The sequence below is a fragment of the Neovison vison genome, chromosome 1 (genome assembly GCF_020171115.1).
Source record: "Neovison vison isolate M4711 chromosome 1, ASM_NN_V1, whole genome shotgun sequence".
Lineage (NCBI taxonomy): Eukaryota > Metazoa > Chordata > Mammalia > Carnivora > Mustelidae > Neogale > Neogale vison.
Genome location: NC_058091.1, coordinates 119,804,161 through 119,828,011, shown reverse-complemented (window position 1 = coordinate 119,828,011; position 23,851 = coordinate 119,804,161). Strand labels below are relative to the sequence as shown.

The following is a 23,851-nucleotide window of genomic DNA, read 5'->3' as shown; positions in this document are numbered from 1 at the left end:
TTAGGTATCAGAACTCATGATAGTAAATTATACGATTCTTTAAAAATTATAAGTTCTTTGAATTATTTCTGATCTTGTGCATAATGTGACTTTATTAATATTTAATATCAATATTATACTATTTAGTAAGTAAATAATTAGAAAATCATTTTTCAGCAAATAATTTGCATGTAAAAATAGAGAACAGAGAATATTCACATAAAAAAACGAAGACATATCAATCAAATGTTAGTTTTGGGAGCATGTTCAAACAAAACAACTGTTAAAAACTTCTTATGAGACACAAAAATTGAGCAATGGCTGTATTAAGAAATTATCTAATTTTAGATGTGGTAATGGCAATGTTGTGTTTCTAAGAAGTCATTTTATTTTAGATTTTCATAATAAAATATTCATCAGTGACATGATGTGTAAGATTGTCTTCAAAATAATACAGTATGCATATAGAATTAAGTGGGTAGGTTTACTAAATTATCCAGAATTAATAATTATTAAAGCTGGACTACTGATACATGTCACTGTTCTCTCTAATACTACAAATAGCTAAAATTTTCCATAATACAAAGGTTTTTTTTAAGTATTACAGAAAAGGAAAAAAAAAAGACATAGAAACATTCTGTTTGAAGATATATTGGCTTTTAAGGTTTTCCTCATTTTTATCCCAGTTAGGAAACCATGAATATCCAAGTCCTGCTCCAGACCATAGGCCTCCCAGAAATGTAACACTAAAGAATATGTATGTCACAATGAATAATAATAAAGGAAAGCAAAATACTGCTCACTTTACTATTGGCTGAATTAAGCCCCAAACTTTGCTAATATATTTACTAATTTAATCGATAATGCAAAAATAAAGTGGTCATTGAGTACCAGTATTATTGTATATATCAATCTATGCTCTGAGTGTATTCAATTAATGTGAAAGCAGATATATTTACTATCTTAGGAGAATTTACATTCCAGTGGGAATAAATATACATATATAAAATAATTTCATTAGCATACAATTATAAACTCTAAGAATTCAAAAAAGAACAGAACAGTGTAACATGAGCCTATTGCACAAGAACCAAGCACAGTTTGGTAGAGGTTAGAGGACTCTAGAATAAGTGTATACAATAGGTATTATATAATATGTAAAGCAAAAATAAATGCATAAATAACCCAATTAAAACAGAAATAATGGGGGAACCTGGGTGGTTGAGTTGGTGAAGCATCTGCCTTCTGCTCAGGACGTGATCCCAGGGTCCTGGAATTGAGTCCCACAATGGGATCCCTGCTCCGTGAGGAGTCTGCTTCCCTCTCTACCCCCTCCCCACCCCACTCATGCTCTCTGTTTCTCACTCTCTCAGGTAAAATCTTTAAAAAATAAAATAAAATAAGATAGAAATGATGGACTTGAAAATACTTCAGGCGGAATGGACCTAAGGGATATTTCTAGAGACCTGAATAGACATTTTTCTTTTTTTCTAAATTGTATTTAAATTCAATTAGTTAACATATAACTGTATTATTAGTTTCAAAGATAAAGGTCAGTCATTCATCAGTCTTATATAATACCCAGTTCTCATTACATCACATGCCCTCCTTAATGTCCATCACCCAGTTACCCTCCACATACCCCCCTCCCCTCCAGCAACCCTCAGTTTATTTCCTATGATTAAAGGTCTCTTAGGGTTTGTCTCCCTCTCTGACTTCATCTTGTTCTATGTTTTCCTGTCTTCCTCCAGGATCCTCTGCCTTATTTCTTAAATCCCACATATGAGTGAGATCATATGATAATTGTCATTCTCTGACTGACTTATTTCACTCAGCTTAATACCCTCTAGTTCCATCCACATCATTGCAAATAGCAAGATTTTATTTTTTGATGACTGAGTAACATTCCACTGTCATATCACATCGCCTTCATCCATTCATCTGTCAATGGAAATCTAGGCTCTTTCTATTCTTCTTTTCATAGTTTGGTATTGTGGACATGGCTGCTATAAACATTGGGTTGCAGGTGCCTCTTTGGATCACTACATCTATATTTTGGGGGTAAATCCCTAGTAGTGCAGTGGCTGGGTCATAGAGTAGCTCTATTTTTCAACTTTTTAAGGAACCTTTGTACTGTTTTCCAGAGTGACTACACCAGCTTGCATTCCCACCAACAGTGTAAGAAGCCTGGGTGGATTAGTCATTAAGCGTCTGCCTTCAGCTCAGGTCTTGATTCCAGGGTCCCGGGATGGAGCCCTGCATCAGTCTCTCTGCTTAGCAGGAAGCCTGCTTCTCCTTCTCCTACTTCCCTTGCTTGTGTTCTCTCTCTCTCTCTCTCTCTCTCTCTCTGTGCCTCTCTATCAAATAAAAAAATAAAATCTTAAAAAAAAAACAACAGTTTAAGAAATCTCCCCTTTCTCCACATCCTCCCTAACATCTGTCAATTCCTGACTTGTTGATTTTTGCCATTCTGACTGGTATGAGTTGGTATCTTGCTGTGGTTTTGATTTGTATTTTTCTGATGCCAAGTGATGTTGAACAGTTTTTCATGTGTCTGTTGGTCATTTGTATGTCTTCTTTGGAAAAATATATGTTCATGTCAACTGCCCATTTTTGACTGGATTATTTGTTCTTTGGGTGTTGAGTTTGATGAGTTCTTTATAGATTTTGGATACTAGCCCTTTATCTGATATGTCATTTGCAAGTATTTACAACATTCTGTTGGTTGTCTTTTGGTTTTTGTCAACTGTTTCCTTAGCTTTGCAAAAGGTTTGATCATGATGGAGTCCCAATAGTTCATTTTTGCCTTTGTTTCCCTTGCCTTTGGAGATGTGTCTAGCAAGAAGTTGCTGCAGCTGAGGTCATAGAGATTACTGCCTATGTTCTCCTCTAGGATTCTGATGGATTCCTGTCTCACATTGAGGTCTCTTATCCATTTTTAGTTTATTTTTGTGTATGGATCAGGAAATGGTCCAGTTTCACTCCCCTACATGTGGCTGTCCAATTTTCCCAACACCATTTGTTAAAGACATTGTCCTTTCCTGCTTTGTCCGAGATTAGTTGATCATAGAGTTGAGGATCCATTTCTGGGTTCTCCATTCTGTTCCATTGATCTACATATCTGTTTTTTTTTTAAGATTTTATTTCTTTATTTGACAGACAGAGATCACAAGTAGGCAAAGAGAGAGGAAGGCAGAGAGAGAGGAGGAAGCAGGCGCCCCGAGAAGTGGAGAGCCCGATGTGGGGCTCAATCCCAGGACCCTGGGATCATGACCTGAGCTGAAGGCAGAGGCTTTAACCCACTGAGCCACCCAGGTGCCCCTACATATCTGTTTTTGTCCCAATACCATACTGTCTCGATGATTATAGCTTTGTAATAGAGCTTAAAGCCTGGAATTGTGATGCCACCAGCTTTGCTTTTCTTTTTCAACATTCATTTGGCTACTAGAGATCTTTTCTGGTTCCATACAAATTTTGGGATTACTTTTCCAGCTCTTTGAAAAAGTTGATGCTATTTTGATAGGAAATGCATTGAATGTGTAGATTGCTCTAGGTAGCATAGATATTTTAACAATATATATATTTTTTTCTAATCCGTGAGCACGGAATGTTTTTCCAGATCTTTGTGTCTTCCTCAAGTTCTTTCATGAGTGTTCTATAGTTTTCTGTGTACAGATCCTTTCCCTCTTTGGTTAGATTTATTCCTAGTTACCTTATGGTTTGGGGTTCAATTGTTCAATTGTAAATGGGATTGACTCTTTAATTTCTTTCTTCTGTCTCATTGTTAGTTTATAGAAATATAACTGTTTTCTGGAAATCGATATTATATACTGCCAGTTTGCTGAATTCCTGTATGAGTTCTAGCAATTTGGGGTGGAGTCTTTTGGGTTTCCCACATAGAGAATCATGTCATGTGTGAAGAGTGAGAGTTTGACTTCTTTGCCAATTTCAATCCCTTCTATTTCTTTTTGTTGTCTGATTACTGAGGCTAAGAATTTAGTACTATGTTAAATAGTAGTGATGATAGTGGACAGCCCTGGAATGTCCCTGACCTTAGGGGGAAAGCTGTCAGTTTTTCCCCACTGAGAATGATATTTGCTGTGGGCTTTTCATAGATGGCTTTTATGATATTGAAGTACATTCCCTATATAAATACACAAGTGTTTTGATAAACAGAAGATGCTATACTTTGTCAAATGGTTTTCTGCATCTATTGAGAGGATCCTAAGATTCTTGTCCTTTCTTTTATTAATGTAGTGTATTACATGATTAATGTGTGAATGTTGAAACACCCTTACAGCCCAGGAATAAATCCCACTTGGTCGTGGTGAATAATCCTCTTAATGTACTGTGGGATCCTAATGGCTAGTACCTTGGTGAGAATTCTGGTATTGATATTCATCAGGATATTGGTCTGTCATTCTCCTTCTTGGTGGGGTCTTTGTCTGGTAATGATGGTTTCATAGAAAGAGATTGAAAGATTTTCTTCCTTTTCTATTTTTTGAAACAGCTTCAAAAGAATAGGTATTAATTATTTTTAAATGTTTTATAGAATTCCCCTGGGAAACCACCTGGCCCTGGACTCTTGCTTGTTATAAGATTTTTGATAATTGCTTCAATTTCCTTGCTGGTTATGGGTGTTTTGGGGTTTTCTATTTCTTCCCGTTTTTATTTTGGTAGTTTATACCTGTCTAGGAATGCATCCATTTCTTCCAGATTGCCTAATTTATTGGCAAATCGTTGCTTATAATATATTCTTATAATTATTTCTCTTTCTTCAGTGTTGGTTGTAATCTCTTCACTTTCACCCATGATTGTATTTATCAATTCTTTTTTAAAAACTTTTCCTAGTTTCATTGTTCTGTTCTACTTTTCTTTTAATTTCTATTTCATTGATATCCGCTCTAATCTTCATTAATTCTGATCCTCTGCAGAGTTTAGACTTTATTTGCTGTTCTTTCTCCAGCTCCTATGGGTGTAAGGTTTGGTTGTGTATTTGAGACTTTTCTTGTTTCTTGAGAAAGCCTTGAATTGCTATATACTTCCTCCTTAGGACTGCCTTTGCTGTATCCCAAACTTCTGAACAACTGTGTTTCCATTTTCATTTGATTCCAAGAATTTTTTAAATTCTTCTTTAATTTTCTGGTTGCACCATTCACTATTTAAGAGGGTTCTGTTTAACTTTTAATCTCACAAAACAAACTGAGGGTTGCTGGGGGAAGGCGGGGTATGGAGAGGGTGGTTGGGTTATGGACATTGGGGAAGGTATGTGATATGGTAAGTGCTGTGAAATGTGTAAGTCTGATGATTCACAGACCTGTACCTCTGGGGCAAATAATACATTATATGTTAATAAAAATAATTTTAAAAAGAGGATACTCTTTAGCTTCCATGTATTTGAGGTCTTTTCAAATTTCCTCTTGTGACTGAGTTCAATTTTAAAGCATTGTGGTCCAAAAATATGCAGGAAATGATCCCAATCTTTTGGTACTGGTTGAGACCTGATTTGTGACCCAGAATGTGATCTATTCTGAAGAATGTTCTATGTGCACATGAGAAGAATGTGTATTCTAATGCTTTAGGATGCAATGCTCTGACTATATCTGTGAAGTCCTTCTGGTCCAGTGTGTCATTCTAAGCCCTAGTTTTCTTGGTTATCTTCTACTTAGATGATCTCTCCATTATAGAGAGTAGGGAGTTAAAGTCCCCTACCATTATTATATTATTATGGATGTGTTTTTTAAATTTTGTTATTAATTGGTTTATATAATTGGCTGCTCCCATGTTAGGAACATAAATATTTGAAATTGTGAGATCTTTTTGGATAGAGCTTTTAATTATGTTATCCCATCCTTCCTCATCTCTTATACTCTTTGGTTTAAAGTCTGATTTTTCTGATATAAGTGTTGCCACTCAGCTTCTTTTCATGTCCATTAGCATGATAAATTGTTTTCTACCCCCTCACTTTAAACCTGGAGGTTTCTTTGGGTCTAAAATGAGTTCCTCTCTGTTCCTTTCTAGTCTATGTTTCTTTTGGGCTCTCTCTTCACTTAAAGAACCCCTTTTAATATTTCTTGCAGGGCTGGTTTAGTGATCACAAATTCTTTTAATTTCTGGAAGCGTTTTATCTCTCCGTCTATTTTGAATGACATCCCAACTGGTTAAAGTGATCTTGGCTGCATATTTTTCTCATTTAGCACCCCAAATATATGATACCAGTCCTTTCTGGCCTACCAGATCTCTGTGGATAGGCCTACTGACAGCCTTATGTTTCTACCTTTATAGGTTGTAGACCTCTTGTCCCAAGCTGGTTTCAGGATTTTCTCTTTATCTCTGAGATTTGCAAGTTTTACCATTATATGATGGGGTTTTGACCTATTTTTTATTTATTTTGAGGGGTGTTCTCTATGCCTCCTGGACTTGAAAGCCTGTTTCCTTCCCCAGATTAGGGATGTTCTCAGCTATAATTTGCTCTAGTATACCTTCTGCCCCCCTCTTTCTTTCCTCTTCTTCTGGGATCCCAATTATTCCAATATTGTTTCATTTTATGGTATCAATTATCTCTCAAATTCTCCACTCATGATCCAGTAGTTGTTTATCTCTTTTTCTTAGCTTCTTTATTCTCCATAATTTGGTCTTCTATTCACAAATACACTCTTCTGTCTCATTTATCCTAGAAATTAGAGCCTCCACTTTTTATTGCATCTTTTTAGTAGCCTTTTTTATTTTGACTTGATTTAATTTTAGTTCTTTTATTTCTCCAGAAAGGGATTCTCTAGTGTCTTTGATGCTTTTTTCAAGCCCAGATAGTAACTCTATAATTGTTATTCTGAACTCTGGTTCTGACAACTTGCTTATGTCATTACTGATCTTGTCCTTGACAGTCAGTACTACCTCTTGTTCTCTTTATTGAAGTGAGTTTTTCTGTCTTATCATTCTATCCAGAGAAGAACACCAAACAAGAGTACAAAATAATAAAATGAAACCAACAACCCCAAAGAAATATACATTAAACAGATCAGAAGAATGCCAAAACCAAAATAAAATAAAATAAAAATAAGAGAATATAATCAGACAGGTGGACAGAACAGAGCAATACACTGGTTCCTGTGTGTATTTTGGTCTGTTTGCTAGAGAACTAAATCTCAAAATTGTGAAGAAAGAAAAACCTATATATATGTACAAAAATGAAATTAAATACTATGAAAGGATAAAATGTAACTAAAAATGAAACTCAAAAGACAGAAAAAAAGGAATATAAACAGATGGGTGAACAGAACAGAGCAATACACTATATACTGAGTGTATTTTCGTTGGTTTGATAGAAGAATAGAAGAATCTACATCTCAAAATTATAAAGAAAGAAAAACATATATAGACAACTTAATTTAAATACATTGAAAGGATAGAATGTAATTCTAAAGATGAAAATTAAAAGACTCTAACAAAGCAAAACAAAACAAAAAGAAAAGAGATAGAGAATATGATCAGATAGGTAAAGAGAACAAAGCCATACAATAGGTTCTGGGTATATTTTGGTCTGTTTGTTAGCAGTAACTGTATCTCAAAATTGTAAAGAAATAAAAACTTATATGCGTGTATATATACATATACATATATGTGTATATATACACAATGAAAGGATAGAATGTGACTAAAAATGAAAATGTAAGATTTTTTTTAAAGTTGATAAAATAACAAAGGAAACAGTTAACAAAACCAAAAGACAACTGACAGAATGAGAGAAGCTATTTGCAAACGATATCAGATAAAGGGCTAGTATCCAAAATCTATAAAGAACTTCTCAAACTCAACACCCAAAGAACAAATAATCCAATCAAAAATGGGCAGGGGACATGAACAGACATTTGGGCAAAGAAGACACCCAAATGGCTAACACTCACTTGAAAAAGTGCTCAACCTCACTTGGCATCAAGGAAATACAAATCAAAACCACAGTGAGATACCACCTCACACCAGTCAGAACGGCTAAAATATACAAGTCAGGAAAAAACAGATGTTGGCAAGGCTGCAGAGAAAGGGGAACCCTCCTACACTCTTGGTGGGAATGCAAGCTGGTGCAGCCACTCTGGAAAACAGCATGGAGATTCCTCAAAAAGTTGAAAATAAAGCTACCCTACAACCTAGCAATAGCACTACTGGGTATTTACCCCAAAGATACAAATATAGTGATCCGAAGGGGCATGTACACCCAAATGTTTATAGCAACAATGTCCACAATAGCCAAACTATGGAAAGAACCTAGATGTCCATCAACAGATGAATGGATAAAGAAGATGTGGTGTATATATATATACAATGGAATACTATGCAGCCATCAAAAGAAATGAAATCTTGCCATTTGCAAATGGTTGGAACTAGAGGGTATTATGCTTAGCGAAATAAGCCAATCAGAGAAAGACAATTATTGTATGATCTCCCTGATATGAGGAAGTTGAGAGGCAACATGGGGGGTTTGGGGTTAGGAAAAGAATAAATGAAACAAGATAGGATCGGGAGGGAGACAAACCATAAGAGACTCAATCTCACAAAACAAACTGAGGATTGCAGGGAGGGTGGCTAAGGAGAGGGTGGTTGGGTTATGGACATTGGGGAAGGTATGTGGTATGGTGAGTGCTGTGAAGTATGTAAAGCTGGTGATTCACAGACCTGTACACCTGGGGCTAATAATACATTATATGTCAATAAAAAAAAATTTTTTTAAGTTGCTAAAATAAGAAATTGGTTGAATAAGGAAAGAAAAAAATGGAAAGACTAAAGAATCATGGCATAAACACATAATTCTATATACTATTTTCCTCTAGGACTGGAGTTTTGCAATTCTCTATGATTGGTAAACTTGGTCTTGGCTGGATGTTCTTGCTAATCTTTTTGGAGGGCGGGGCTCTTGTGATGATTATCAGTTGTCTTTGCCCTGGGCAGAATTGCACTGCCCTTGCCAGGGGGTTAGGCTGGGTAATCATCTCTGGATTGCTCTAGATTGCTCTATGTGACTTTTGTTCCCTGAAGGCTTTCTGCACAGATTTAGAGGATGAAAATGAAAATGGCAGCCTTTCAGTCTCCACCTCCAGAGCCAAGAGCTCGGGGGCCCTACTCCTTGGGGCACTCTCAGGGACTAACAGTCAATCACTCCTGTCTCCCTGGTCTCCTTCCACACTCTCTGCTCACCCAGCCCGTGGCTGAGTGTTTCTGTCTCAGGAACATGACTCCATTTTGAGTCTCCAAACCCTCCAGACTCCTGCAGCACAAACCCACACTGCAACTTCCTGGAAAGGAAGGGTGGGGGTTCTCCAGTTCAAAGCTTGCTGGGCCTCTGCTTGGGGAACAGTTACCCAACCATGCTGGGGTTCATGTTTTATGGCAACTCCAATCTGAGAGCCCACTCCTGGGCTTGCTGATTAGAGCTGGTTTCCCTGCTCTGATGATGCCTAGGAACTCTGCTGCACTCAGGCACTCCTAGTCTGCCTGTGACACCAGGGATCCTGAGACCACATTGTTCTACCTGGGATTCCACCCCACTTTACCACCTGAGCATGTTTTAGGGAGGGACATCCCTCATTGGAGCAGACTTCTGAAAGTTCTGATTTTGTTATTTGTTGCTATATCACCTTATGGTAGCCAACTGCCAGAGGCTCCCTCCCCGCTACTCAGATCTAACTTTCCATATACCACTGTGGTTTAACTTCTCTGCACCTCCTACTTTGCAGAAAGTGGTTGCTTTTGTATTTGTGGAGTTGCAGCTATTCTTTTCTTAGATCCCCAGTTGAGTAGGCAGGTGATCAGAATGATTTGATAGCTACCTAGCTGAATTCCTGGGACCAGGTGAAACTAAGGTCTCCTACCCCTCCATCAACCTGGAACCAAAAAAGCTGAAAAGACATTTATTTTTCCAAGAAAGTATTAAAATGCCAAAAAGTACATGAAAAGTACTCAACATTATTAATTACTAGAGAAATGCAGATAAAAATTTAATGAGATGTCACCTCACACCTGTTAGAATTGCCATCATCAGGAAAATAAATAAAAAGTGTTGGAAGGGATATGGAAAAAAGGGAACCCTTATACACAGCTGATAGGAATGTAAATTGATTTAACCTTATGGAAAACAATACGGAATTTCCTCAAAAAACTGAGATAATTGCACCTTCATATTCATTCAGACTTTATTTACCGTAGCCAAGACATAGACTCTCCACAGCTAAATGGAGAGAAGAGGCCACATTCAAGAAGCAAGGAAAGGCAGAGACGCTGTTGGGAACAAAATGGACCCATAGGACTGTCCACAGAAGGATGCTGTGGGATCATAGTGGGGAAAGAAGCAGACCTTCATTGTAGGTTCTCCAGGCACAAGGAACCCACACAGGGAAGATGAATCCCCATAATATTTGTCTTTGACAACCAGAGTGACATAATTTTGCAGGTTCTTAACATCAGCAGGACTTAACACCTGGAACTTTAAAAATCAGCAGACCCCTGACCCTGGGGAGCCAGAGGGAAATAGGAAACTGAGCCCCTGCCTTTAAAAAGACAACACAAAAAACAACCCAGGGAGATGCAACACACAAGCAGCAGTTTCAAAACTGCCTGGAGTATACAGAAGACAGTTTTGTTTACTAAACTCAGAGCACATGCTGGAGTGGCAGGGATCTTTGGGAGACTTCCTCAAGAACAAAAAAGCTGATGGGTGTCATTTTCACCCCTTGACACCCACCCTAGATGCACAGACACCTGCAGGAACCAGCATAGAACCAACACTTGCTACTTGCTAACAGTGCTCCCCACCCACACACTGTCTTATTGACACACCTACTTCAACCAAACCTCATCTCTGGGATCACTCCCACATTGGACCTATGCAAACCTTAATAACACCTCACATCCTTTCCTGCCTTGTTTTGTGGACCTGCTTCCTACAATACCTCTGGCCAGAGGCCATCTGAAGCAATGCCACACTCCTGGCAAGAGGCAAGCAGCCCTGACAGGAGCCAACATCATGGCAAAGTAACTCCTGCCCAGGAAAGAGGGAAGATAACCACACACATGTGTCTAGTTACAGCCCCAGCAGTGGACTGGGGGCAGATATCTGGTCTGAGTGTAGACATCTGGTCTGACTGCAGGCTCCAACCAACAACAAAAGCTTCTCAGGAGACAACACAGAGAAAGGTAGCAGTTCAGTTCTACCCTATCTCTGGCAAACACCTGGCCTGATTCAGTTCAAGCCGGATGATCTTAGTCTGGAGAACCTACAGTGAAGGCCTGCTTCTTTCCCCTCTGTGAGCCCTCAGCATAGGACCAATGCAGGCCCAGACTGCCCCATAAATAACACAGGGACCAAATTCTGCCTACAACAGACACAGAGAGCCATTGCATACAACTGAACTGAAGGCAAATGTGGGTCAACCAGAATAATAGGGTGCATGCAACATACATAGGAGACATCCCTGAAGCACCAGATGCTGATGAGCGGGACCAGTGCACTTCAGGGCACCACAGGACCCCTCTCTCATAAAGCCACCATTTCAAGAGTAGGAGATGTAGCTGACTTTATAACACATAGAAAGAGACCCAGAGAGTTAGACAACATGAGGAGACAGAGGAATGTGGTGCCAAATGAAAAAGCAGAACAAAATCACAGGAAAAGAATTAAACCAAAAGGAGAAAATTAATATGCCTAATAGAGGATTTAAAGTAATCATCATAAAGATACTCAATGGACTTGAGAAAAGAGTGGAGGACCTCAGCAAGATCCTTAATGAAAAGACAGACTTGGGGAAGATGAAGAGTAGGAGGACCCTAAGCTCACCCTGTGCCATGTATATGACTAGAAATCAGCCAGAGAGAGTGATCCAAGGACTGGCAGAAACAAACTCCTCAACTAAAAAGAGAAGAAGCTGTATTTGAAAGTTAACCTTTCTGTATTTTCATTGTTAGTGGAGATTCCTCAAGAAATTAAAAATAGAGCTTCCCTATGACCCGGCACTCCTGGGTATTTACCCCAAAGATACAGATGTCGTGAAAAGAAGGGCCATCTGTACCCCAATGTTTATAGCAGCAATGGCCACAGTCGCCAAACTATGGAAAGAACCAAGATGCTCTTCAACAGATGAATGGATAAGGAAGATGTGGTCCATATACACTATGGAGTATTATGCCTCCATCAGAAAGGATGAATACCCAACTTTTGTAGCAACATGGACGGGACTGGAAGAGATTATGCTGAGTGAAATAAGTCAAGCAGAGAGAGTCAATTATCATATGGTTTCACTTATTTGTGGAGCATAACAAATAGCATGGAGGACAAGGGACATTAGAGAGGAGTAGGGAATTTGGGTAAATTGGAAGGGGAGGTGAACCATGAGAGACTATGGACTCTGAAAAACAATCTGAGGGGTTTGAAGTGGCGGGGGGGTGGGAGGTTGGGGTACCAGGTGGTGGGTATTATAGAGGGCATGGCTTGCATGGAGCACTGGGTGTGGTGAAAAAATAATGAATAATGTTTTTCTGAAAATAAATAAATTGAAAAAAAAAGGTATGAGAGATTATTCAGAAATAAACACTTCTAAAGGGTAAAAAAAATAAAAATAAAATAAAAATAAAAAGGCAGGAAGCAGAAACACAAAAAGTTTACACAGGATGGGGACAAACAGGAGACAGATCTGTTCATACTGATTTCAGAGCATGTTGGGGGATTTCTCCGGAAAAGAGATGGCAGGCACCATTTTCCTACCCTGCCTGCCAGGATAAACACAGAGCCAGCTGCAGGAGGTGGCACAGCACAGACATTTGCTACCTAATCTGCTAGCAGTGTGCCAGGCTCATGAGTTCTCCCAAGGACTCACCCACCCCCAGCCCTGGGCTCAGTACAAAGTTTGCTAAAGTCATGCTGGCACCCTGTCAAGCTGCAGGGTGCACAGCTACCACTGCAACCTGCGACCCACCACCCCACAGCTCCAGGCACTGCGCAGCCCCCAGCCCCCACTGAGTGCTGTGCATAGCTACCACCACACAGTGTAACCAGCCACACACCCCCAACCATCCTCATGTGCTGACCCAGCCATCACCAAGGACCTCTCCCAGCCTCAGTCCACTGGCCACCCCAGCATGCAGCCCCCAGCCACTGCAGTGCCTCAGTGGGTCTGGCATGAGACTAGTGTCCCACCACAAAATTTTCTAGCACTGCCACCCTGCTTTCAACTTTCCTAGCAGACACACCCTCAGAGCTGGGCTGTCAGGACTCCACTAACACCACAGAGAGCAAGCCCAGCTCAAAGTAGGCAATGAAATGACTGCACTGAAGGAAAAGTATCTCAGACATAACAAGAGGGCATAAGCAACACATAGAGGCTATTACTTGAAGTGGCAGCTTCTGGTGAACAGGGGACACTGCACTGCAGGCCACTCCAGGACCTCTTCTCCATAAAGTCACAAATTTCATGAGCAGAAAACATAGCTGACTTTCTTAACACAGAGAAAGACACAGAGAGGCAGACAAGATGAGGAGACAAATTTATCCAAAATGAAAGGACAGAAGAGCTAGGATGGCAGTGTAGTAGGAGGACCCTAGGCTCATTTCCTATCTTGAACTATCCCTAACTAGATAACTATCAAGTTATTCTAAATACCACAGAAATCAACCTGAAGACTGACAGAAAAAAATTTGCAAATAAAAGGAAAGAAGAAGCCACAAGGAAGGTAAGAAGTGTAAAGCAGTGGTTTGAGGAGAAACAGATGAAGGGTTCTGCATAGAGGAGGGAGCCATAGTCAGAGATAAAGGCAAGAAAGACAGGATTACACAGATGAAGGAGATTATACATGCAAGAAGAACACTTCCCCAGAGTCACTGGCTGGGAAAATGAAGGGAGCTGATATTCATGAGTTCTTGCTACCAGTGGGACTAAAAGACTGGAGTTTTAATGGCCAGGGGGTAATCTGAAGAATGCTTGAAATACATAGAGTGTTGGGGAGAGGTGATTCCCTCTTCCTAGAGCTGGTCCCTGAGAGGCAGAGTTCAGGGAGATGGCTCTTCAGGACAAAGGAGCTGGCCAGTGCCTTCTCCCTCCCCCACATCTCAGCACAAACACAGAAAGTAGCCTTAGACCTGAATTGGCTGCCTAACCTGCTTGCACCAAGTCCCACACCTCTGTGCTCTAGGATGACTACCCATCTTGGTCAAGTATGCCTCTGTCCCAGCATGGCAGTCCCCTTCCCCAGAAGACCAGAAGAAACCCCATTCCACACCATGCCTCCCAACCAGAGATTCTGCAAGGCTTCTGTTCTAGTGGAAATAGTATCAAGTCTCATTTAGCAATAATACCAGAGCATGACTACTTAAAACTTGCCACTTTCTAGGCAAGGACCAAAGATTGCCCACTGCAGACAAGGAGAGCCTCTGCAGACAACTGGCCTGAAAAAATGGAGCAACCAAAATACAACAGCACACCAGCACAACACACACCAGACACAGCCCCTGAAATTCCTTGCCAGGCTCTGGACACAATATGAGCTCTTTTTCATAAACCAATTACCTCAGGAGGAGGAAATTTTTTTTTAAGATTTTATTTATTCATTTGACAGACAGAGATTACAAGTAAGCAGAGAGGCAGTCAGAGAAAGGAGGAAGCAGGCTCCCCGCTGAGCAGAGAGCCCAATATGGGGCTTGATCCCAGGACCCTGGGAGCACAACCTGAGCTGAAGGCAGAGGCTTCAACCCCCTGAGCCACCCAGGCACCCCAGGAGCAGGAAATTTAACAGGCTTTTCTAACACAGAGAAAAAGGCAGAGACATAGAGAAAATACCAAGACAAAGGAATTCATTCCAAATGAAAGAACACAATAAGGTCTCGGCCAGAGATCCAAGTGAAACACATATAAGTAACATGACTAATGGAGAATTTAAAGCAACAGACATAAGGATACTTGCTGGGCTTGAGAAAGAGTGGAAGACTTCAGAGAAGCCCTTATCACAGAAATAAAAGAGTTAAAAAGGAATCAGTCAGTAATGAAAACTGCAATAACAGAGATTGGAAACAGGATGGATGCAATGAACACAAGGCTGGAAGAAACAGAGGAATGAAGAGATATAGAACACAAAATAATGGAAAATAATGAAGCTGAACAAAAGACAAAAAGAATTACAAAACACAACAACAGACTTATGGAGCTCAGTGACTTCATAAAAAGTAGTAACATCTGTATCATAGGAAGAAGAACAGAGAAAAAAGAGGGCAGAAAATTTATTGGAGGAAATAATAGCTGAAAACTTCCCTAATATGGGGAAGAAAATGGACATCCAGGTCTAGGAGGTACATAGAACTCTCATCAAAATCAACAAAAGTAGGTTAACATCAATATTATAACTAAATTTGCAAAATATACAAATAAAGAAAAAATCCTAAAAGCAGCAAGACAAAAGGAGTCCTTAACTTATAAGGAGAGACCCATAGGCTAGACACAAATTTCTCAACAGAAATTTAGCAAGCCAGAAGGCATAGCATGATATATTCAACATGCTGACTGGGAAAAATCTGAAGCCAAGAATACTCTATCCAACAAGGTTATCATTCAGAATAGGAGTAATAAAGAGTTTCCCAGACAACAAATACTACAGGAGTTCATAAGCAGCAAACCAGACCTCCCAGAAATATTAAAGGGAGATTTTTGAGTGAAAAGGAAAGAACAAAAGTGACATAGACAGGAAAAGAACAGAGAAAATCTGCAGAAACAACAAAACAGGAATAAAATGGCACCAAACACATATCTATCAATAATAACTCTGAATGTAAATGGACAAAATCTCCAATTAAAAGACATAAGGTGTGAGAATTAAAAAAACACCAGCCATCTATATGCTGCCTACACAAGACTCATTTTAGACTTAAACATAACTGCAGCTTGAAAGTGAAGGGATGGAGAAATATTTATCATGTAAATTTTTGTCAAAAGAAAGCCAAAGTAGTAATACTTATATTGGACAAGCTTTAAACCAAAGACTGTAACAAGAGATGAAGAAGGGCACTATATCATAATAAAGGCGACAATGAACAAGAAGATATAACAATTGTAAATATTTATACAGCCAATATGGGAGTGCCCAAATATATAAAACAATTAATTAATAACATAAAGGAATTCATTGATAATAATACAATAATAGTAGTGGACTTTAACACCCCACTTATATCAATGGACAGATCATCTAAATAGAAAACAAACAAGAAAGTAATGGCTTTTAATGACACACTGGACCAGATGAACTTAACAGATATATTCAGAACATTCCATCCTAAAGCATCAGAATACATTTTTTTCAAGGGCACATGGGATCTTCTCCACAATAGTCACATACCAGGTCACAACTGAGGCTTCAACAAGTACAAAAAGATTGAGATCATAACCAGGCATATTTTCTGACCACAATGCTATGAAACTTGAAGGTAACCCCAAGAAAAAATTTGGAAAGACCACAAATCCATGGAAGTTAAACAACATGCTGCTAAACAATGCATAAGTCAGTCAGGAAATCAAAGAGGAAAATTTTGAAAAATACATGGAAACAAGTAAAAATGAAAACACAATAGTCTAAATCTTTGGGATGGAGCAAAAGTGGACCTCAGAGGAACATATATAGCAATACAGGCTTACTTTAAAAAGTAATAAAAATCTCAAATAAGCAACCTAACCATACACCAAAAGGAACTTACACCTAAAGAGGAAAAAGAAAAAAAAAAGAAAAACAAAACCTAAAGCCAGCAAAAATGCAAAAGAAAGGACATAATAAAGGTTAGAGCAGAAAGAAATGATATAGAAACAAAGAAGAAGAAGGAGGAGGAGGAGGGTTAGAGGGAGGAGAAGTAGCAGAAATCAGTGAAATCAGGAGCTGATTCTTTGAAAAAAATTAATACAATTTACAAACCACTAGCCAGACTTACCAAAAAGAAAGGAGGCCCAAATAAATAAAATCACAAATGAAAGAAAAGAAGAGATCATAACAAAGAGCACAGAAATAAATTACAGAGAATATTCTGAAAAACTACATGCCAACAAATTGAACAATCTGGAAGAAATGGATAAATTCCTAGAAACATATAAACTACAAAAGCTGAAACAGGAAGAAATAAAAACATTTAACAGACTAATAATCAGCAAAGAAATTGAATCAGTAAAAAAAAAGAAAAAAGAAATTGAATCAGTAATCAAAAATCTCCCAAAAAACAAAAGTCCAGGCCAGATGGCTTCACAGGGGAATTTCTCACACTTTTCAAAAAAATAGAAATGGAAGGAAGACTGCAAATTTATTCTATGAGGCCAATAGTAACCTGATTCCAAAACAAGATAAAGACTCCATTAAAAATGAGAATTATAGGCATCTGATGAACATGGATGCAAAAAATTCTCAACAAAATACTAGCAAATCAAATTCAGCAGTGCATTAAAAGAATCACCGGCTCGATATTCACAAATCATTCAACGTGATACACTACATTAATGAAAAAGAATATAAGAACCATATGATCCTCTCAGTAGATGCAGAAAAAGCATTTAACAAAGTACTACATCCACATATAATAAAAACCTTCACCAAAGTACAGTTAGAGGAAACATGCCTCAACATAATAAAGGCCATTAACAAAAAACTTAATACTTAATATCATCCTCAGCGGGGAAAACTGAAAGTTTTCCCTCTATGGTGAGAAACACGATAAAGATGTCTATTCTCACCACTGTTGTTCCGCCTAGTACTGGAAGTCCTAGCCTCAGCCATCAAACAACAAAAAGAAATAAGGGCATCTAAATCAGCTAAGGAGAATTCAGACTCTCAGTATTTGCCAATGGCATTCTATTCTATGGAGAAAACACAAAAGACTCCAACAAAAAATATTGCTAAAACTGATACACAAATTTAGTAAAGCTGAGGGATACAAAATCAACATGCAGAAGTCTGGTACATTTCTATACTCCAATTATGAAGCAGCAGAAAGAGAAATCAAGGAATCACTCCTATTTATAAAGACACAAAAAGTAATAAGATACCTAGGAATAAACCAAACCCAAGAGGTAAAAGATCTGTACTCTGAAAGCTATAAAATAAATAGAAGATGACACACAAAGAAATGGAAAAACAGTCCATGCTTATGATTTGGAAGAAATATTGTTAAAATGTCTATACTACCCAAGGCAATTTATACATTTTAATTTAATCCCTATCAAAATATCAACAGAATTTTTTACAGGGTTAAAACAAGCAATCCAATAATCTGTATGGAATCACAAAAGACCCTAAATAGCCAACGCAACCTTGAAAATGAAAAGCAAAGCTCGAGGCACCATGATTCTGGTTTTCAAGATACATTACAAAGCTGTAATGATACTGGTACAAAAACAGACACAAGATCAATGGAACAGAGTAGAAAACCCAGAAATGAACCCACCACTCTACTGTCAATTATTCTCAGACAAAGCAAGAAAGAATATCCAGTGAAAAAAAGACAATTACTTCAGCAAATAGTGTTGGGAAAACTAGACAACAACATGCAAAAGAATGACACTGGACCACTTTCTTACACCATACACAAAAATAAATTGAAAACGGACAAAAGATCTAGGAAATCATTAAAATCCTAGAGGAGAACACAGGCAGTAACCTCTTTGACATCAGCTGCAGTAATTTCTACTAGATATGTGCCCTGAAGCAAAGAAAGGAAAGCAAAAATAAACTATTGGGATTCCATCAAAACAAAAAGCTTCTTCACAACACAGGAAACATTTCTCAAAGCTAAAAAGCAACCTATGGAATGGGAGAAGATATCTGCACATGATATATCTGCTAAAGAGTTAGTATTCAAAGCCTAGAAAAAAATAATCAAACTCAACACCCAAAACATAAATAATCCAGTTAAGAACTGAGCAAAAGTCAGGAGTACACGTTTTTCCAAGGAAGGCACACAGCTGGCCAACAGACCCATGAAAATGTGCTCAGCATCATTCATCATCAGGAAAATACAAATCAAATCTACAATGAGATACAACCTCATACCAGTCAGAATGGCTGAAATTAACAACATAAGAAATAGTAAGTATTGGCAAGGATGAAGAGAAAAGGGAATCCTCTTGTACTGTTGGTGGGAATGCAAACTAGTGCAGCCACTCTGGAAAACAGTACGGAGTTTTCTCAAAAAGTTAAAAATAGCACTACCCTGAGATCCATCAATTTTCCTACTAAGTATTTACAAAAGAATACGAAAATACTAATTTGAAGAGATACATGCAGACAAAGATACAAAAAGATACATGCAGAGAAAGATACAAAATAAGCAGAAATAAAGAGATTCAGATGAATAATGGCAAAAGTGCAGATAGAAATAGACAGAGGCAGAGATGCAATGAAAGAGTGAGAGACACAACAGGGACAGAAAGGCATAAAAAGATGCAGAGACAGGGGGCGCCTGGGTGCCCCTTTAGCTCAGTGAGTTAAAGCCTCTGCCTTCGGCTCAGGTCATGATCCCAAGGTCCTGGGATCGAGCCCCACATCGGGCTCTCTGCTCTGCAGGGAGCCTGCTTCCTCCCCTCTCTCTCTCTGCTTGCCTCTCTGCCTACTTGTGATTTCTCTCTCTCTGTCAAATAAATAATAAAATCTTAAAAAAAAAAAAAAAAGAAAAGATGCAGAGACACCCCTATGTTGACTGCAGCGTTATTCACAATAGTCAAGATGTGGAAGCAGCCCAAGTGTCCATGAATAGATGAATGGATAAAGATGTGGGGTGTGTGTGTGTGTGTGTACACAATGCAATATTATTCTACCACAAGAGTATTAGGTCTTGCCATCTGCATCAATATGGATGGATCTAGAGAGTATTGTGTTAAGTGACAGACAAAGACAGACAAATACCACTTGATTTCACTTATATATGGAATCTAAAAAGCAAAACAAACAGACTCATAAATATAGAGAACAAACTGGTGGTCACTACAGGGGAGATGGATGGGGGGATAGTCAAAAAGGTAAAGAGGATTAATAGTTACATCTTCCCGTTGTAAAAGAAGTCAGGAAGAGAAAAAGTCAATATTGTCAATAATATTATAAGAATGTAATATGGTGACTATACAACTATTGTGGTAACAATTGAGAAATGTATGAAATTGTCAAATCACTGTTTTGAATACCAGATACTAATAGAACATTGTATGTCAACTGTACTACAGCAATAAATAAAGAAACAAACAAATAAGTAAATAAGGTGCAGAGAGACACACTGAAAGAGATATAAAGGACAGGAAAAACACATAGAAGTTACTTTAAAAAAAAAAAAAAAGATTTGTTGATTTGAGAGAGAGACCAGGGAGAGAAAGGAAGAGAGAATCTCCAGCAGACTCCCCACTGAACACAATGCCTGACACAGGGCTGGATCTCAAGACATTGAGATCAGGGTCTGAGATGAAACCAAGATCCCCATTCTTAACCAACTTAGCTACTCAGATGCCACTAGATCTAATCACTTCTATAATCAGCTGGACCCCAGATGTCTGTGTAACCTGAACAAAGTAAACTTGAGTTGAGTTTCAATCATGTGAAATCAGAAACAGTACTTTTATTGTTAGTTATATTTTCTCAAAATAAAAATGGACCTTGATCAATGTGACTTGCCAAGATATACTGGAAACACCCTTGGGGTTCTCTGAAACACCAGGCACCACTATATCTGTGCCAACATAATCCCACGTCACCTTACATACATGATGCTCACCACACCTAAAAAGAGGCCGGCACACCCTTAGGCCATTGCACAGAACAATATCAAATACTCATGAAAAATGTGATTATCGAATTGATCTTCTCTCTCCTCTGCCTGCTCTTCACTTGGCACCCACAGGTGCCCCTAGTTTCCCTTCAAGGAGCAGTTATGATCCTTTCCTTCTGCACTGGTTTCCTGCCTCCACCCAGTTAAGAAGACTCAGGGTACAGAGAACTCATAATCATGTTTAATCACTGTAAAATCTCTACATTCAGCTAAATGGCTTCAATGTGCTCCTCTTGCACCACCTGAGAAGGAAGAATGGAAACAGAAAAACCCTTGGGGCGGGAGTAAATGTTGCTGGCAGGGAGCTCATAGGCAGAGGCTCTGAAGCCCCCGAAGGAAGTAGCACCTCAGGGCAGGGGTCACAGGAGGTGACCTGGTGACAGAGGCACTGTAGGACTCTGATCCATGTGGGGAAAAAAGGTCTGTAGCTGGGAATTCTGGGCAAGGACAGGCAGACATTAGAGAAGGCAGAATCCCATGTATCCTCGGGCGTCAGCGCAGGAGCCCTGTAGAAAAGAGGGTGATCAGCACAAGGGACCCTGAATTCATTCCCTCTCCCCTCCTATCAGGGCCACTGCAGCATCAGAGAAAGCTGGGGTCCAGGGCAACTGTCATCACCTCTCCCAGTATCTCTGGAAAGGTGCAATCAACTCAAGAGAACAGGGCACTCTCCCTGCACACAGGTGTGGGAGGCAGTGGAGCAGCTGTTAGCCTTTCAGGGAATATTAAGCTTTTACTAAATGTAATGATAACTCACCTTCTTTCCACCACTAGTAAGTGGTGGCCTTTCATTTATAAACTCACAGGCAGTAGCTGCCAACATGAAAAACAACATGGGCATCATCCTGGTGTCTAACACCCAAGATGTGGCTCTGGTTCCATGTTTCACAGAAAGATGCCACCAATGTTGTGGCCTGGTTCTGGAACAACTCTGGGTCCACCTACAGAAACTGGGCAAACTTCTCCCTAACTCTTGATCTCTGTAGCAGGGACGAGACCATGAACTGAGCGCCTGACCTCATGCTCTGCCTTCTTTCACCGGTGCCCACACCACCACCGAATCAGAGCAGAACTAGTACCTGTTGGCGGAGACCCAAGAGGTCCTACAAAAAGAAACGATACAAAAAAAGGTCTCGTTACACAAACAGCCAGTCTCTCACTGACCCCAAAGGGAGGTAAGATAAGCAACTTAAGTGGAATTTTACTTTGTCCCTACCCATCAACCACAAGACCTTAACTGCCCTAAGTTAAATCCCCCAAAATGAATGAAACTGTCCCCAGTAGGAAGGGAAGCAGATGCTCTGACCCTCATAAAGAACAAAGCTTTCAGAAAGGAGCCAGAGAGACAATGATGAGCTGTGGGGAGCCCTAGAATATACTCCACCTGGGACCTCCACGATGGGACTCCTTTCAACCAGTAACGTCAGAGTCCAAAGCCTCCCCCTAGGTTGTTCCATCTCCTCCCACCACCAGCCCAGCCTCCTTCCTTTCAGGGTCAGAAGGAAAGAGCTACATCTAGAGGCACAGGCCTCCCTGAACAGAGGGCCTCGGGCACAGCCCTTCTCCCCCATTTCCCCAGAGCACCTTACCTTTCTGGCTCCTGTGACGGATGATAAGGCCCAGACCGAGGAAGATCAGCCCCAGCACAAAGCCTCCGATGCCACTCAGCATCTTGCTCTGGGCAGATTCCGACTGTGCTCCTGGGAGCAGAGCCTGAGTGTCAGGCTGAGTGTCCCCATACCCCACAATGTCCCTTTGGGAAGCCTGAAGTCCAGTCTGAAGTACAGGACCTGGAGGTGCCAGGCAAGCCCAGTGCTCCCTTCTGGCCACCCTTAGGGGAGGAAAGGACCCACTGACAGACCCTCATACCCAGTGGGTATGTGAGAGTAGGGGAAAGCTGGATCCTGCTCCTCCAGACACAACTCTAACCTCAGATTCCAAGATCCCTGTCACCAGCCAGAGTATAAATCCATTAGAGTAAAGGACTGGGCTATAGGGTCAGGGTATGGAGAATGATCTCTCTAGTATCTAGAAAGACAATGAGATCGAGATTCTTCTGATGCCCCTGACCATGGGCATCAGAGTGACATCAAGGATGAGGAATGGAACGGGATGGGCTGGAGGAAGCTCTGCTCTCTGCCTTGTGGGGCCCATGGTAAAAGGAAACGGATTGTCCCTTACGCCATTCCACTGTGATGGGGCTCTGGAGGCTGGGGTGTTCCACATGGCAGGTGTAGACATCTCTTCGCTGGGGAGTCATTTCCAGCATGACAAGGATCTGGAAGGTCCAGTCCCCATTCCTAATAAGTGGAGTGGACACCACACCAGCTGTCTCCTCCTGGTCATTCCGAAACCACCGAACTTTGATCTGGCCTGGGTAGAAATCTGTCACCGAGCAGACCAGCATGTTGTGGTGGTTCAGAACCTCCGTCCTGGATGGGGAGATGGTCACTGTAGGTTCCACTGAGGGGAGCAACAGACAAGAAAAGACAGTGAGATGTGAGACTGCACAGCAAGTCTCCCCATGGAGAAGAGTCCTATCTTGGTACCAGGGTGGAAAGATCCCTGGATTCTTAGTCTTGGATTAAGATCTGAGCTTGGCCACTTTATTAGTTTGAATAAACGTATGAGTCAGTTTTTTTTCAAAGTCTGAATAAATCATAGTAATCATCCTATAAAAGTTATTCTCTTGATACTAATTGATAAAATGAGGCATTTTGAAATTACAAATTGCTGCATTACACAGGTTATTCATAAAATTTTTAAAAATAAAAATAATAAAGCAGGACTTCTCTCCCTCCACACTTTTTGATGTATAAAGTGGTTGCTAATCTCTAACTCCCAGGGTAGTTTGTTGTGAAATTAAATGGTGTAATATAGATGGTGTGTGGTAAGGTATTTTTCTAGACATAGGTGTTTATTAAATAACTACAATTAACTTGCAAAATGTCTACCCCTTAAGTGGATGGTGATGATTTGAGCAGGAGTTCCGGGAAGGAGGATGAGTAGGGTTCAGGCCAAAATAAACTTGAAACAATTTTTATTCAGTAATTTAAT

The 23,851-nt window shown here is 39.8% G+C and overlaps 1 protein-coding gene across 4 annotated transcripts in view; it reads right to left on the bottom strand.

Moving 5' to 3' along the window:
- Positions 1-20,953: 20,953 nt before the first annotated feature.
- LOC122911212 (HLA class II histocompatibility antigen, DQ beta 1 chain) overlaps positions 20,954-23,851 on the bottom strand; it is a 122,805-nt gene continuing 119,907 nt past the window's right edge. Inside the window, exons 3-6 of one of the 4 annotated variants that reach the window (XM_044255682.1) lie at positions 22,976-23,257; positions 22,384-22,494; positions 21,812-21,897; positions 20,954-21,300 (exon numbers count right to left, since the gene is read on the bottom strand). In XM_044255682.1, coding sequence (XP_044111617.1) covers positions 21,830-21,897; positions 22,384-22,494; positions 22,976-23,257 — 461 coding nt within the window. In that variant the 3' untranslated portion in view covers positions 20,954-21,300; positions 21,812-21,829. The remainder of the gene's footprint in view (positions 21,301-21,811; positions 21,898-22,383; positions 22,495-22,975; positions 23,258-23,851) is intronic. The other 3 variants (XM_044255698.1, XM_044255689.1, XM_044255708.1) reach the window with 3 other exon arrangements.